Raw genomic sequence first — 14,876 nt, 5'->3', positions numbered from 1 at the left:
TCTCTCCGCAGGGTTCGCACCAAGCGTCCAATTCAGAAGCTCTATCTTCTTGAAGTTAATGTGTTTGATGAAGGAGCAGCTGATATGGGAGCTGTCCAGTGTGACAGCAAGGAGCATTTGTGTCGTCAGAGATGAAGATATTCTAATTGTGGTTACTGTATCTTAACTTTCGGATCTAAAACTTTTAACATTTGACTGAGTTTAAAGAGTTATCTTTACAGTTTCGCCTTATGATTGACTCCGTCAATCACGGAAAGGGGGGGGGGGGGGGGCAGTGTGTTGGAAACGAGTAGGAACTGGAACTAGTTTAATTCGCAGGTGATAATTTGTAATCAAATTTCTCGGATTATTCTTGTTTTGAGTGTGACTCTCGAAGGAACTCCGGAACAATGCTTCTAAATGTAGCGGAATTTATCTTGTGCGTCGTGAGTAGCGGAATTCTTTCTCAAGGAATGTTATCATGTAATCTTCGAGTTTATCAAGAGTTTGGTCAAATACAACAAGACGTAGCCTGTGAATAGCTGTTTACAGGCTAAACGAGACGTCACGAGTTAGACATGTCAACGGGTGCCAGTTTTACAGTGGAAACCCGATATAACGATATGCCAAGGGAGCATGAAATTATATCGCTATGTCGAGACTCCAGATATAACGATATTGCCGTAAAATAACCAAAAATATCGTTTTATCGAGGTAAAATTAACATGTACTTGTACATGTACTTTACTACATATTGTTTAATTAAACTTGTCATGAGTATCAAATGACTCACAAATGTAGCGTTTTAAGCACGCAGCAATGTCCTGTTAAATTTCCAAGAAAAGGTATTCTTTCATTTCAAACCAAACAAGGGGAAAGCGCCGTATGTAGTGTGTTGAATTTCAAGTGTTTCTGGCCTTATGTTTCTCGTCTAGTACGGTTTGTTGTACTCTTCTCATTCAACAGCAAAACACTGGTCAAAATTCTTGAAGTTTTCAAATAACTTCTTTCTATTTTTATCTGCCAATTTTATTGCACTTCTGAGACGGAGCTGGGATTTGTTCTTTTTGACAGAGGGAGGAATCAGTCGACGTGCGTTTTATGGGGGATCAGGGGGACTTCCAAACAAGTAAGTAGTCTTATTTGGAGACATCATCCGCTTTGATTTGGAGCATGCTGGTCTTATGACAATTTTCGACCAATTGTAGGTTGATTCAGGAACCAGAGGGTAAGCACCACTGAAAAAGGTGAAGACGATAGAGAGAACAGAAAAATAACCAAGAGGTGTTAGAAAACAAGATACAGCAGCCGAAAAACACGTGTGGGACTAAAAGAGCATAGAATAGCGGAACGCTTTGTCTGAAACCAGCATTTGTACTGCACGAACGACCCTGCAAACGTGAAAAGAGGAGGAAGTTTAATACAGGCTTTAAGTTTACATGATCCTAAAACCTTTCGTAAGACCAACAACATTTGGTAAATTCGGGTGATAAAATTCGGTTTTCTAAAAAATTTCTGCAGCCTAATTTTTCAGTTAAAGCATACGGATTGTTAGTGTGTTACCTTATACAAATATGTCTTTATAATAACAAGAAACTTAAATTGGCCCGCAATGTACAGAAGTATTATTGTTGTAACGGTAAAAATGACATTGTGTTTGTGATACAATCCCTTTGTTTCAGTTGGTCGGTGGTAACATTTTTAAAAGTTAATTTAAATTCTATTCAAAACTCATGGTTTGAAAAAGGCGTCCCCCACTCCCCTTCCCTCCTCACCCAGCCCAGCGGCTCATTCGAGCTGTTTTAACTTTACACTCTTCCTATTTGAGAAAGCGCCAAAATAAGATTAAAGTCCTTGTAGAATTCATCAGCTGCTATCAGTCAAGTTAAAACACACAGTTAATTATAAACTGGCTTTACCCAGGGATGATTTGTTTGCAGGACTCGTGTGCAGTTTTCGGGTTTTCGCCGTTGGGTTTTTTGTTTTCAAGTTTTAGATGTAAGCGACGGTTAGGTTTTCCGGGTTAGTTGCACCATTTTCTAGCGTCGGCTCTTAGATTATGTTTTTCGAATTTTTCGATGTATCATTTTCGAGCCTTGGGTGTTTCGTTTTTGAGTTTTACGTGCATCATTTTCGAACATTGGGGTTTTTTTTTCGAGTTTAAGGTGTCTTTTGTTTTCGAGTTCTCAGTGCTATTAATAAAACGCTTGCACCTCTTTCTCGCCACCACGTACCGTGTACACTCCGATGATTGCGCACTGCAACGATTTGTGACTGTAAGTGGCGTCGTGGTAAGTTTAAGATATTTTAAAAGTTTTTTGTATTTATGCCAGTCAAGTATAGCTCGGGGTCACCCAACGAGAACATTTAAGCAAAAGTACTTCAAATGTTATCTCCTGTGTTCCCAGATCGTTTTGTGCCCTTTGAAATATATATTTGTGTAAGCTGTTATAAATACGGGTTGATCTATTCGGATGGTTTAGCTGAAATTTTAACTTGTAGAAAGTTTTAGAAAAGGATATTTTATTGACCGAATTCAGTAGCAGTTGTTGGTTTTACGAAATACTAATTAACTTTTTTTCGCATTTTAATATCACATTTGCCCCCTTCGAAAACGATAGGAATTAGTTTTCCAGTGTAACAACATTTTGAGCTGACAATGTGCCAAAGAAAACCTTACAATTTGTTTACGACTAAATTCGAATTTGTGCATGAGGTAATCAAAGCCATCAAAACAGATGTCCACCGAAATGAACGGTTGGGTGCCGCCTATGATGAAACTATAACATTCGTTCCACTGACAACAAAAAACACACAGCCCTGTCAAAATGTTTCATTTGTTCTCACTGCCAAGGGCTGTTTGCTTGTGTGATCTCGAAATCTCTGTTGAGCCCTCGTTACAAATAAAGTCCGTTAACATGGTCAGGGGCCGACCCAACGGTTCATTTCGCTGGAAATATGTTTGGAAGCCGTAAATCACCTCAGAACTCCGGATTTAGTGTTAAAAAAAACCTGAAGTTTTCTTCGTCTAAATAGCAGCTCATCCCTTTCGTTTTCGAAGCGGCAAATACATCCTTAAAATTTACAAAATAAGGGTAGCCAGTATTTCCTAAAACCAACAGGAGCTAGTAAATTCGAGGAATAAGATACTTAAAAGAAATTTTTACTAAATTCTCCGAGAGGGAATTTGTGGGATTAATCAAACAACGCCGACGGATTTTTGTAACAGGACGACGAACCCGTAAAAATAGGAAAAAACTTCACTTCATTTGTCAAAAGATTTTGAAATCTCCTGGAGAGAAAGCAATAGAATTATCAAGCTTTGTGTGGCTAGACTCATGATGAAAAAAATCCACTGAATTAGCAAAAAGGTGACGAGGATATAAAATTTCTTTCATTTTCAGTTACTTTTTTGTTTACCCAGGGCATGACAGATTCTCGATTTTCTTGCCCAATTTGCATATGTCCGTCTGTTTAGTAGGGGAAGTCCCTTTTGCCGCTCAAGCTTGTTCTTCAGTTCCGACCTTTCTTTTACTGATCCCCATATGGAACAAGAAAATATTCATTCTCTTTGCTAATTAGTCACAGCGCTCCCTTATTTTGGCTGCTGATAAAATCAGGAACATGGAACATTCCGGAACATCTCGGAACATTCCGGACATGAAATAGAAGGAAATAAAGTAAGGATAAAATATAAAAATATATATATGAAAACTGAAAAATGAGCCAGATTAAATTAAAATACCATGCGCACAGACGTCTCCTATTTCCTTTGTTGCACTCGGGTCTCTTTCCCCGATTTTTACTGAGGGGAGGAGGCAGCTATACACAGGCTAAATTAAAATAAATAAATAAATCAGCTCAACTAGAATATATGATGAATTAAAGAAAAATCTCTACGAAAATGAATCCTTTATCCGGCCAACAGCTATCGGTGATTGATGTTTACTTTTCAAATAGAAGAAAGATCCTAGCAGTTAGTGCGCAGGCGGCTCTGGGGACGAGAATATGGCAACCAATCATCTTTCCATGTCATCAATTAAGGTGGGGGGATTGGGTGATTTAGGTTTTTGCTTGCTGGCGAGTTACGCTTTTAGAGAAGTACTGTTTTTCAAATTTTACGAAATTCTAACGACCGGTTCTTTGGAAAACAGTTTATTTCCACTAAACAACGAGTCACAATATTTTGGTCAAATGTGCATGCGTGGCAACAAAGATGAAAAGTGTTACAAAAAGCGTTAGCTCTTCGTAAACTCACTTTCTTTGTTCGGTGATAAAACGAGTTCACAAACGAGATCCATTTGATCTAAAGTTAAGGGATCGCTTTTTTCGACGTCGTATCTGCTTACCACAATCTTAACGAGCGCCTAACAGCGTCATTAACATAACATTTAAAGCGCGCACAAGCTGTGTTCAGACCTTTACCTGCCCCTGGTTCAGACGCCTTAAACGTGATTAAAAAGTTAATTTCAATGTGGTTGTAGTTTCTTTTAGACCTTACATGTAGGGATATTTAAGGTAGAAGTTTTTCTTATTAACGTTTCGTGAAGCAATGGCTGATTCGGTTAGCGATATTGTCGACCAGTGAAATATGAAAACCACAAGCAATATGAAGATGCATTTTAATTTATCGTTAATGCTCGTATAGTCCGATACGGCTTCTCCTGAATAGAAACTGTGAGAGCCTAGACTTGCCTAGAAGTGCGCGTGAGTAAGGGGGCGGAAGCTTCCGGGCGTGTAAAGTAATGGACTAAGACAGTCTAGCTTGAGTCGTGTAATACCACCTTAAATTTTGCGTATCGCCTGTGCCCAGAATTTTACTTAGGTGTTAAGGAGCAACAAGGATCAAGGACAGATCTCAACAAGAAAGGCAGTTAAAACAATAACGCATTTAAACGAGCCAAACCCGCAAACCTTGCTGAAATGCCTTATATGGCATCGACAACTGACTCGCTAAACACTCAGAATAAGAGGACATATTCAGAATGAAGAGATTTAAAAATAGGAGAAACAGAACTCATCATGCAGAAATTACCTTTGATGTCAAACATACACCGTTCTATCAAATCCTCCAAACTCAATACAAATACACTGGAGTAGCACAGACCTTCAGTCTGAAAAACAATTTTAACTCTGAAAGACTCATTCGTGCAAGCTAACTTTAAAATGGCTTAATTAAACACGCGCGAGGTAGTCGCGCAAGCTTGTCACTATTTATTTACACAATGTGGCCGGATGTCCACCAGGGCCCAGTTGCTCGAAGCATGGTTAGCGCTAACCCGGGTTAAATACCACGATACCCTATAGGTTTTAATACCTCTTAACCAATGGTTAGCGCTAACCATGCTTCGAACAACCCGGCCCTGAAGAAGAACCTTCTTTCATTAAGCACGTAAATTATTATCATCCGGGTGAGTGTTGTCCTGAGAAGGACTGTTTGAGCTGACATTGATTGACGTTTGAACAACCCGAGCGAAAGTCATCTTCAGAGTCAAGTAAACAGTGGAACGTCAGTACTGTGGTGTAAATGTCTCTAGTTGTTAACCTGATCAATGAAGTCGAGATGTTATTGGTTTTTGTCAGTTAGTCGTGATGTTATTGGCTGTGAAGACTGTAAAAAGTGATTAGTGCGTTTCGATCTGTCTTTTGTCAGTCAAAAGTCTGTTGGTCTATTGTTAAAAATAATAATAATAATAATAATAATAATAATAATAATAATAATAATAACAATAATATTGATTGGCTTGGGCAAATATCAATCCAAGAAATTTTCATCTGTGCATTACATTGACTCAACAAAATCCTAAAAAAACCTAGTACATATTCCAATTTACAAATCGTCTTATTTACAAATCGTTCCTAATAATTAGTAAAAATAACACACAAATCCTTCATAATAAATTAGCTGGGAAACGCCATCTGAAATAAATGAGATTTAAGACCCTTCTTTAAAGCATTAACTGAAGATATATTTCTAATAAAAAGGGGAAGATCGTTCCATAATTTAGCGGCAGCCATAAAAAAAGATCGATCACCAAGCGTGGAAAGAGACTTGAACGGTGGAATGTTGAGAAGTTTGCCGTTATTTGAAAAAGAACTAGTGAAAAAATATTAGCAAAATTGCCTATTGTTCTTCTGTTTTGTTGATGTTGTTTGATTCTCGTTAAGCTGATTTATTTTATGTTCTTTTTTAGAATTAAGTTTCTCTCATTTTCAGTTTTCATATATATATTTTTTATTTCTTCATTAATTTTTTTTGGTCTGTTTCATGTTCTGGAAAGTTCAACATTCCTGCTTTTAACGACGGCCGCTTATTTTATATCCTAAGCAGAGCTCAGAAACCAATTGTGATTCGAAAGCCTGTTGAAAATTTAAGATAGTCTAGCGGATTCAAACTCACATAGGCGTCTTTGCATTAAAAAATTACAAATGTTTAAAACTCAAGTGGAACCACGAGCCGTTCCACTTGAGTGAGCATTTTATGACCTCATGTTATCATCGTCTATAGACCAAAGAAAACTGCTGTCCATTCGTTATTTTACAACAACATGGAAAAAGTTAAAGCAGGATTGTCTTTATGTCCGTTGAAAAGCTCGCGCATTAATCTGAGCTCATTTGTATCTTCTGTACTCTTTTTTTAGACAATAGCTACGAGCCAATCAGTGCGCGGGAATTTTAAAAGTTGTTGTAAAAAGACTAAAATGTTTCTTTGTCATTCAGAAACCCCATAAATTTTTACTTTTACGAAATTGGTTTAATAACACGGAGCGATCCTATAAAAGGGAAGGATCACGCCCCCTTTGAAGCGCTTTGTTGGCTTCCAAACGGATCAGTATAGTGGTGGATGACGTCGGTAACGGTCGAGGAAAAAAGAGAGAAGAACTATCGTTTGTAAAATCGAAGAGGGAATCGATTTATCAATAAAAATAAGCTAAACGCTAACTATATATCTTGTAAAACACCAGAAATTAGCGAGATTAACGATAATAACGGAAATAATCAAGTTTCGTTGCCGCAATCGAAAGATTATACGAAACTTACCTCGAAATTCGAAATCCTTCTACCAAATACACAGTACAAAGATCGAAACCATTATAAACTGAAGCCTGCGACGAAGTGGACATCTGTATCCCTCCATCTGAACATGCCAATAACCAAAACGAGTCTGTGTTGTTTGCCAAAACTGGCGGGATTTTCAAAATTTGGCAGATGTTTTCCGCTAAACGGCCGCTCGAGTCGTCGTGTTGGGTTCAAGTTCATTTCCGCTTGTGTATCTATCGATCACGTACGTGAAAACTAACCGATCCGCTAGAAGTGGCGGTAACAAATTCTAAACTTCTATGCACAAGTCAAAAATAAAAACATCTAAACACATTTCGTACCTGATCATGAATATTTGCATAATTTGCTAATTCGAAAAATCACCAAAGATATTTATCAAAACACGACCTGATGTTGCTCTCATGCACATGTATCTTATGGATAAAATGATAATGGCAATGGCTCTCACATCAGTATTAAAATTAGCCAGTACTAAATAAATTCTAAATTTATACAGTAAGCAATAGAGAGGCCGACTTCAAAAAGATTACCAGCTCCGTCGTCTTGCGTGCGATCGCTCGCCGCTTGAGACACTTCACTTTTCTCTTCCGTTGCCCGCTCCGTTGTTTCTTCTAGGCTTCGCTTCCCCGACTTTGTGTCCTTACTTAGCTCTCCCCCACTAAACGACACAAAGGATCGAAGCGATTCCATCTCAGAAGCCGGATTCAGAAGAACAACCTATTTCGAGACAGAGTTTGTTTACGAACTTTATCCTGATCATTTCGGAAATATCTCGAAAGGATAAGATTTTACCAGCCGATAAATGTATTTCCGATCTCAAAATAGACGGATAACTTAACTTTCTAAATTCTTCTCCTGTAGCAATAATCGTTGGATTGATTTTGAACAAAATAATTCGAACTAAAACAGCTTTTCCGCCAACTCGTCACGTGCTTTCGAATCGAAGTTGCGGGAACTTGAACGTGCTAAAATAAGACCTTTGGTAATCAACCGATCCCATACGCGCGTTTGGGATAGTCTGAACTGTTCAGCCTGGTCTTATAGTATCGCTCCGTGTTTAAAGAATTGAATAAACCTAGGTATTGTTTGAAAACAATAGCTCAACACTGATAAGTGGTATGACATACGGCATAAATTTTAACAGTCTTAGCATAAGTTCTACTATTACGTTACAATATTATTAAGTCTACAAAACTGCAAAGTGTTCAAAGTTTACACGATACTTTACAATTAACATGTGTGTGCAAAATCCTGCCATTTCACAAAGAAAAGTTTCCTTTCGCCCGTGGTGACCGCGATATATATTTTACAAGTTCTATTTTATCCTGCACTAATCTTTTGAAGTCAGTAAAAGAGGATGTTTCGCCATTTAGCGCATTAACGTAGAGGAAATGTTCTGACGTTGAAATAAATTCTCCCAAATGGCAACAAAGAAAACATACATAAACCAGTCAGGAGAACACTGAGATTTTGAAGTTTTACTGTGGAAGAATTAAATTTTGGCCGAGCCGAAAAAGAGGTGAAATCAGTAAAGGAGTCCTTGGGTGGATGACCTCCAAAAAAGAGGAAAACAAAATAATCGTGGTATTCTTTCGACCCGCTCCAGGCTAATTCGCTATCAATCTTTATCTGAGGTAAAACTATACAGGAACCATTTAGCCATTAATTGATCCGTGAAGGGAACAGTCTCCCAAGAGCAAAGCACTGTAATAAGGTTTTGAACTAATCAAAGGTAAAGCCTCGCATGTTAATGCTTTGAATTTTTATTTATTTTTTTTTTTTATCTGGCCTCCCTATTGCAACGAATACAACGAGTATTTTGTTGTGCTTAACTCCATTCAACAGCAAAACACAGCATAACAAACCTCCAAATTCTTGAACTTTTCAAATATATAAAGTCCTCCTATTTCAGCTGCCAATTTCATTGCACTGATCAGTCGACTTGCGTTTTATGGAGTATACCACTATACCAGAAATTTGTGCAAAAGAAGGTTTAAAATAAGGGAAGTTTGGTATTTCTTCTTCGTTAGAGTACGGCTTGCAGCCCCTACACACTCCCCTCTCCTCTTATGCACAAACACGAGTTTTAAATTCTGGATAATATTATTTGGTAACATCACCCACTTTTGTTTGGAGCATTTTGGTCACGTGACGCATTTCATCCAATTGTAGACAAGCGAAAATGGTCGATGGATCATAAGTCATTTGATTCATAAACCAGAGAATAAGCACAACTGAAAACGTGTAGACGATGGAGAGAACTTAAAAATAACCGATCGAGAGGCGATAGAAAACATGATAGAGAAGCTAGCAGCTGAAAAACGCATATGGGACTACAAGAGCATGGAGTAGCTGAACGTTTAATCAAAAACGGAATTTTTTAATGTGAGATGGAAGCATATGGATGCAATAGTTTTAGGAATAAACTTAGAGGGGTGCTTTTAGACAAATTTAAGAGGGAGGAATGATATCTTAATGATTTGCAATTGTAACTTTAAATAATTTGTATATGTTTTTATTTTTATCCTTTTCTTTGTAATTGGCACTGAAAAGCCCCTTTGGGGAAGTGGTCAATAAACGTATGTATGTATGTATGTATGTATGTATGTATGTATGTATGTATGTATGTATGTATGTATGTATGTATGTATGTATGTATGATAATATCTCAATTGCAATAAATGTATCGCCATGTAACATCAAGATGTATATATGCAATTTCTACTTTCGCCCGTGCTTTCCAGATTTTTTCGTTTCATGGGTTTAGCAGAGTCCGAAATATAATAATCTTGTTGGCCGTTTAACATTTACGCCATAAACTACTAAGAACCCACTATTGGCGATGCACAAGGGACGTAGCAAAAGGCAAAAAGAGGAGGAACTTTAATACAAGCTTTACATTTACAGCAATCTACAGACCTTCGTACGATCAACAACAGTTCAAACTTTCTGCACCTTACAGTTACTTATAAAGCATCCAACCGTCCGGGTATTGCATTGCACAAATATGTCTATAATAATTAAAATATCACAGAGTGATCTGGGAACGCATATACAACATTTTAAGTATTTTTGCTCAAATTTTAAGGTTGGGTTCCCTGTTATAAATTACATGTATTTCATGGACTCTAAAACTGGCGACCTTACCAATTACTGGCCGGTTTTTAAAATCACGGTTGCCGCTCAACACTGGTTTATCAGTATAATAAACAGCCCCAGACTACTGTGGTTTTGTTTTCTTTCTCTGGTTTCTAGTTAAGACCGTCATGGACAACGCAGGGGAAATTATACAGAAAATCTTTATTGGTACATGCGTTGCCACATTCCTGCAAAACACAAGTCGAGTTCGACAAGCTATTGAGTTATGCAAGGAATGTTTGATTCAGCTAAACAACAAAAGCCTGGAAAAAACAAAGAAATTTGTTGGATTAGCATACACACGGACATACTCATCATTGTTTGAAATGTATTGCCTTCTTAACGATCACACAAGTGTGATAAGTTGTGGTAACAGACTCTTACACTTTCTGCGTGAACGTGGCGAACAAACCAAAGAAGGCGAAATAACCTTTAAACTGGCAGAATTATACCACCTTCAAAGTAAATATAGAGAAGCGAAAGGCTTTTATGAGAAAGCACTCACCATCATGATAGAAATGGGGGACAAGCAAGGAAAATCTGCATGTTATGGCAACCTGGGAACTGTGTGTCAATCTCTCGGTGAATATGGAAAGGCCGAAACCTACGAGAAGAACGCACTTGTGATCACAAAAGAAATTGGTGACAAACAAGGTGAAGCCACGTGTTATGGGAACCTGGGAACTCTGTATCGATGTCTCGGTGAATATCGAAAGGCTGAAAAAAACCAGAAGAACGCACTTGTGATCAGAAAAGAAATTGGTGACAAACGAGGAGAGGCCGTGTGTTATGGGAACCTGGGAACTGTGTATGAATCTCTCGGTGAATATAGAAAGGCCGAAACATACCAGAGGAAAGCACTTGTGATCTTAAAAGAAATTGGTGACAGACAAGGAGAAGCGGCGTGTTATGGGAACCTGGGAACTGTGTATGAATATCTCGGTGAATATGGAAAGGCTGAAACAAACCAGAAGAACGCACTTGTGATCAGAAAAGAAATTGGTGACAAGCAAGGTGAAGCGGCGTGTTATGGGAAAATGGGATATGTGTACCACTCTCTTGGTGAATATGGAAAGGCCGAAACATACCAGAAGAACGCACTTGTGATCAGAAAAGAAATTGGTGACAAACAAGGAGAAGCGAAGTGTTATGGGAACCTGGGAACTCTGTATCGATCTCTCGGTGACTATGGAAAGGCCGAAGCAAACCAGAAGAATGCACTTGTGATCAGAAAAGAAATTGGTGACAAACATGGTGAAGCCATGTGTTATGGGCACCTGGGAACTGTGTATCAATCTCTCGGTGAATATGGAAAGGCCGTCACATACCAGAAGAACGCACTTGTGATCTTAAAAGAAATTGGTGACAGACAAGGAGAATCGGCGTGTTATGGGAAGCTGGGAGCTCTGTATGAATATCTCGGTGAACATGAAAAGGCTGAAAACAACCTGAAGAACGCACTTGTGATCACAAAAGAAATTGGTGACAAACGAGGAGAGGCCGCGTGTTATGGGAGCCTGGGAACTCTGTATCGATCCCTCGGTGAATATGGAAAGGCCCTCACATACCAGAAGAACGCACTTGTTATCAGAAAAGAAATTGGTGACAAGCCAGGAGAGGCCGCGTGTTATCGGAAGCTGGGAACTGTGTATGAATATCTCGATGAATATACAAAGACCGAAACGTACCAGAAGAACGCACTTGCGATGACAAAAGAAATTGGTGACAAGGAAGGAGAAGCGGCGTGTTATGGGAACCTGGGAAATGTGTATCATACTCTCGGTGAATATGGAAAGGCCGAAACATACCAGAAGAACGCACTTGTGACCACAAAAGAAATTGGCGACAAAAAAGGAGAAGCCGAAAGCTATGTAAACTTAGGATCGTTGTTTCGTTCTCTTGGTAAATATGCTGAGGCTAAAAAGCATCACAAGAAAGCCCTTGCTGTGTGCAAAATGATTAGTTACGTAGATGGAGAGGTTGCCTCGCACCTCGAACTTGCATACGATGTCATTTTAGAAGGAAATGTAAGTTTACAAGATGATGTGTTTTTGAATCTGTTGGCAAGCATTACCCATTGCGAGAAAATGCGAGGTTTTCTTGGACGCAATGACCTATTTAAGATAAATGTGTTGGAAATGTACAGTCCTTCCTATCAATTACTCAGTGCAATATATTGCTTTGGAGTAGGAAATGTGAAAGAAGCTCTTTGTGTTCTAGAGCTTGGACGAGGCAGAGCTCTGGCAGACTTAATCTCAGGTCAGTATTCTGCTCAACAACAAATTTCAGTCAATCCGCTCTCGTGGCCTGAAATTGAAAGGATTGTGAAGAGAGAGATTGATTGTAACTGTCTATACATTTCTTATTTTGGTTGTTATATGTTTTTGTGGGTTCTTAAAGGAAACAAACCAACACTTTTCCGTAAAGTTAACATCAACGAATGTTTTGTTAAAAAGGGAATGGAAAGACTTGTTCAGGAAGTTTTCAGTGAACAAACCTTCAGAAGGTTTAAAGTCCTCCGTCATGATCAAGAGCTCTACGAAGATCGATCACTGGTTTTTTCAAAAGCCAGTGACTCAACACAAGAAACATCGGAGAAAGGAAGCTTGACAGCTTTTCGCCCAATAGAGACCGAGGAAGAAGAAAACCTTCAACCCGTTCCCACCCTAGCTGAGTGTTACCAAATGATCATCGCTCCCGTGGCTAGCTTTCTTGACCAACCTGAAATCGTGATTGTTCCTGATCGCGCCTTGTACAAAGTTCCATTCGCAGCATTAACGGATGAAAGTGAGAAATGCCTGTCACAGACTTACAGAATCCGCATTGTTCCTTCTTTGTCCACCCTTGGGATCATTCAGGACAGTCCAGCAGATTATCACAGTCACACTGGAGCACTGATAGTGGGCGATCCGGACGTTGGGGATGTGCTTTACAAGGGACGCATTCAGAATCCTTGTCGCTTGCCCTCTGCAAGAAAGGAAGCGGAGATGATAGCAGAACTACTCGGAGCTGAGCCTTTGTTAGAGGAGCGAGCAACTAAACAAGCAGTCCTTCAGAGGATACCATCTGTAAGTCTGATTCATTTTGCTGCTCATGGTCATGCCGAAAGAGGAGAAATTGCTCTCGCTCCTCAACGCCCCACTAACGCGACTCCATGCGAGAGTGATTACCTATTAACAATGGATGACATTTCACAAGTTCAACTGCATGCTAAACTTGTAGTGCTAAGCTGTTGTCACAGTGCGCAAGGACAGGTTAGAGCTGAGGGAGTTGTTGGAATCGCTCGGGCCTTCTTAGGATCCGGTGCACGCTCAGTATTGGTGGCCCTGTGGGCCATACCAGACGAAGCAACAGAGCAGTTAATGAGTCATTTCTACAAACACCTGGTTCGTGGGGAAAGTGCCAGTGAGTCTCTTCACCACGCCATAAAATGGATGAGAGGTAACGGCTATGCTGACTTGGGGAACTGGGCGCCTTTTATGCTGATCGGGGATAACGTGACGTTTGATTTCGGAAAGTAAAGGTTAGTTTAACAATGAACTGTATTATTTCGGTTGTTGAAAGGACAATTCAAGAAAACTCTCCCATTCTCTTGGAAAGACAGAGACCGAAAGGTACATTGTTATAGTACTGCTCCTATTTCGTGATTTATAAACATCATAATAGGATGAACATCAATTCTACCTCTATTGAGTTAACTTAAACTTTTATGATAAACAAAATTCCTCTTAAACTGCTTAATAAAAGGTGTTCCGTTTATTCTGCTTTTGAGAGTAAAATAACCAAATTCTACTGATTCAGTTTAATTGCTGAGATCTAAGGGTTCCACTTACTAAGTAATCTTTCATATACAATTCGAAATCCACTTGATAGAATGATTGAAACGATTAAATCACAGTTCGAAGATTACAGAAGTAGCGGAGGGAACGAAGTAATATTGTAGCTAGTAGGTTGCGATCGAAGTAACTGAGGTATTGGTAAATTAAGGTAGATAAATTGGCTAGTAACAAATTCAACAAGTTCTTTAAGAACGCAACTTGACATGCCGCCTTTAATTCCCAAGCCCTCGAATTTGGTAGTTATGCGCCAGATCAAATAATTATTTCTAATAACGGATTACAATACGAACCCTAAAATCAGACATTTGTTTATCAGTTGCAGGTGTCTTGCCCAGGCCACCCACCAAGGAGTGCCCTATAAATGAGAACTTTCTTTTCAAACAGGACGTCAGCAACTTGGACAGTAAACCAAACTGAAATCACTGTACTTGGGCTGAAAGCATTGACTTATCACAGTTGTGTTACATAGAGATTTGGGTGCGCGTGTTTTTCGTTGCAGCTTTCGTCATCAGGACTGTCTCTTCAGATTCAAATTAAACACAGAGGGAATCCTCACACATTTTAGGAGTTTCAGCATTGGATTTAATTTGATAGCATTTAAAGTTCGTGAAATTTAGACATTTGAATTACAGTGTGGTTCCGTAGGTAGACAAAGTAGTGAATGTATTTGATAAAAACCAACTTAATCGTCAATCATGTTCGGATTGTCTCAACATCAAAAGGATTTTGAGATGGTAGTTCCCATTCTTAGATCAGTTTTTTGGTTTGCTCTGTGATTGGTTAGAAAAACACGCGCCACTCTCTCAGCAAATAAGAAGCAAAACCAACCGTAACTTGTTCGGAAGTGTTTTCCCGCGC

At 39.0% G+C, this 14,876-nt stretch overlaps 1 protein-coding gene across 2 annotated transcripts; it reads left to right on the top strand.

Moving 5' to 3' along the window:
• The first annotated feature begins 2,143 nt into the window (after positions 1–2,143).
• On the top strand, positions 2,144–14,473 carry LOC146464205 (uncharacterized). Of its 2 annotated transcripts, XM_085130083.1 has the most exons (3): positions 2,144–2,270; positions 10,297–13,702; positions 14,335–14,473. In XM_085130083.1, the coding sequence occupies exon 2, from the start codon at positions 10,308–10,310 to the stop codon at positions 13,698–13,700; it is 3,393 nt and encodes a 1,130-aa protein (XP_084986209.1). In that variant the 5' UTR covers positions 2,144–2,270; positions 10,297–10,307; the 3' UTR covers positions 13,701–13,702; positions 14,335–14,473. The 2 variants fall into 2 exon arrangements, with proteins under 2 accessions (XP_084986209.1, XP_084986208.1); XM_085130082.1 differs by lacking the exon at positions 2,144–2,270 and having other exon boundaries at positions 9,718–13,702.
• Positions 14,474–14,876: the final 403 nt, after the last annotated feature.

Source organism: Pavona decussata, unplaced genomic scaffold (genome assembly GCF_977016875.1).
Source record: "Pavona decussata unplaced genomic scaffold, jaPavDecu1.1 SCAFFOLD_168, whole genome shotgun sequence".
NCBI classification, from domain to species: Eukaryota; Metazoa; Cnidaria; class Anthozoa; order Scleractinia; family Agariciidae; genus Pavona; species Pavona decussata.
This window is presented reverse-complemented; position numbering and strand designations above follow the sequence as displayed.

Bases quoted from the DNA above. Each gene is read 5' to 3' on its own strand.
- LOC146464205 (XM_085130083.1), top strand. From the start codon at position 10,308: ATGGACAACGCAGGGGAAATTATACAGAAAATCTTTATTGGTACATGC.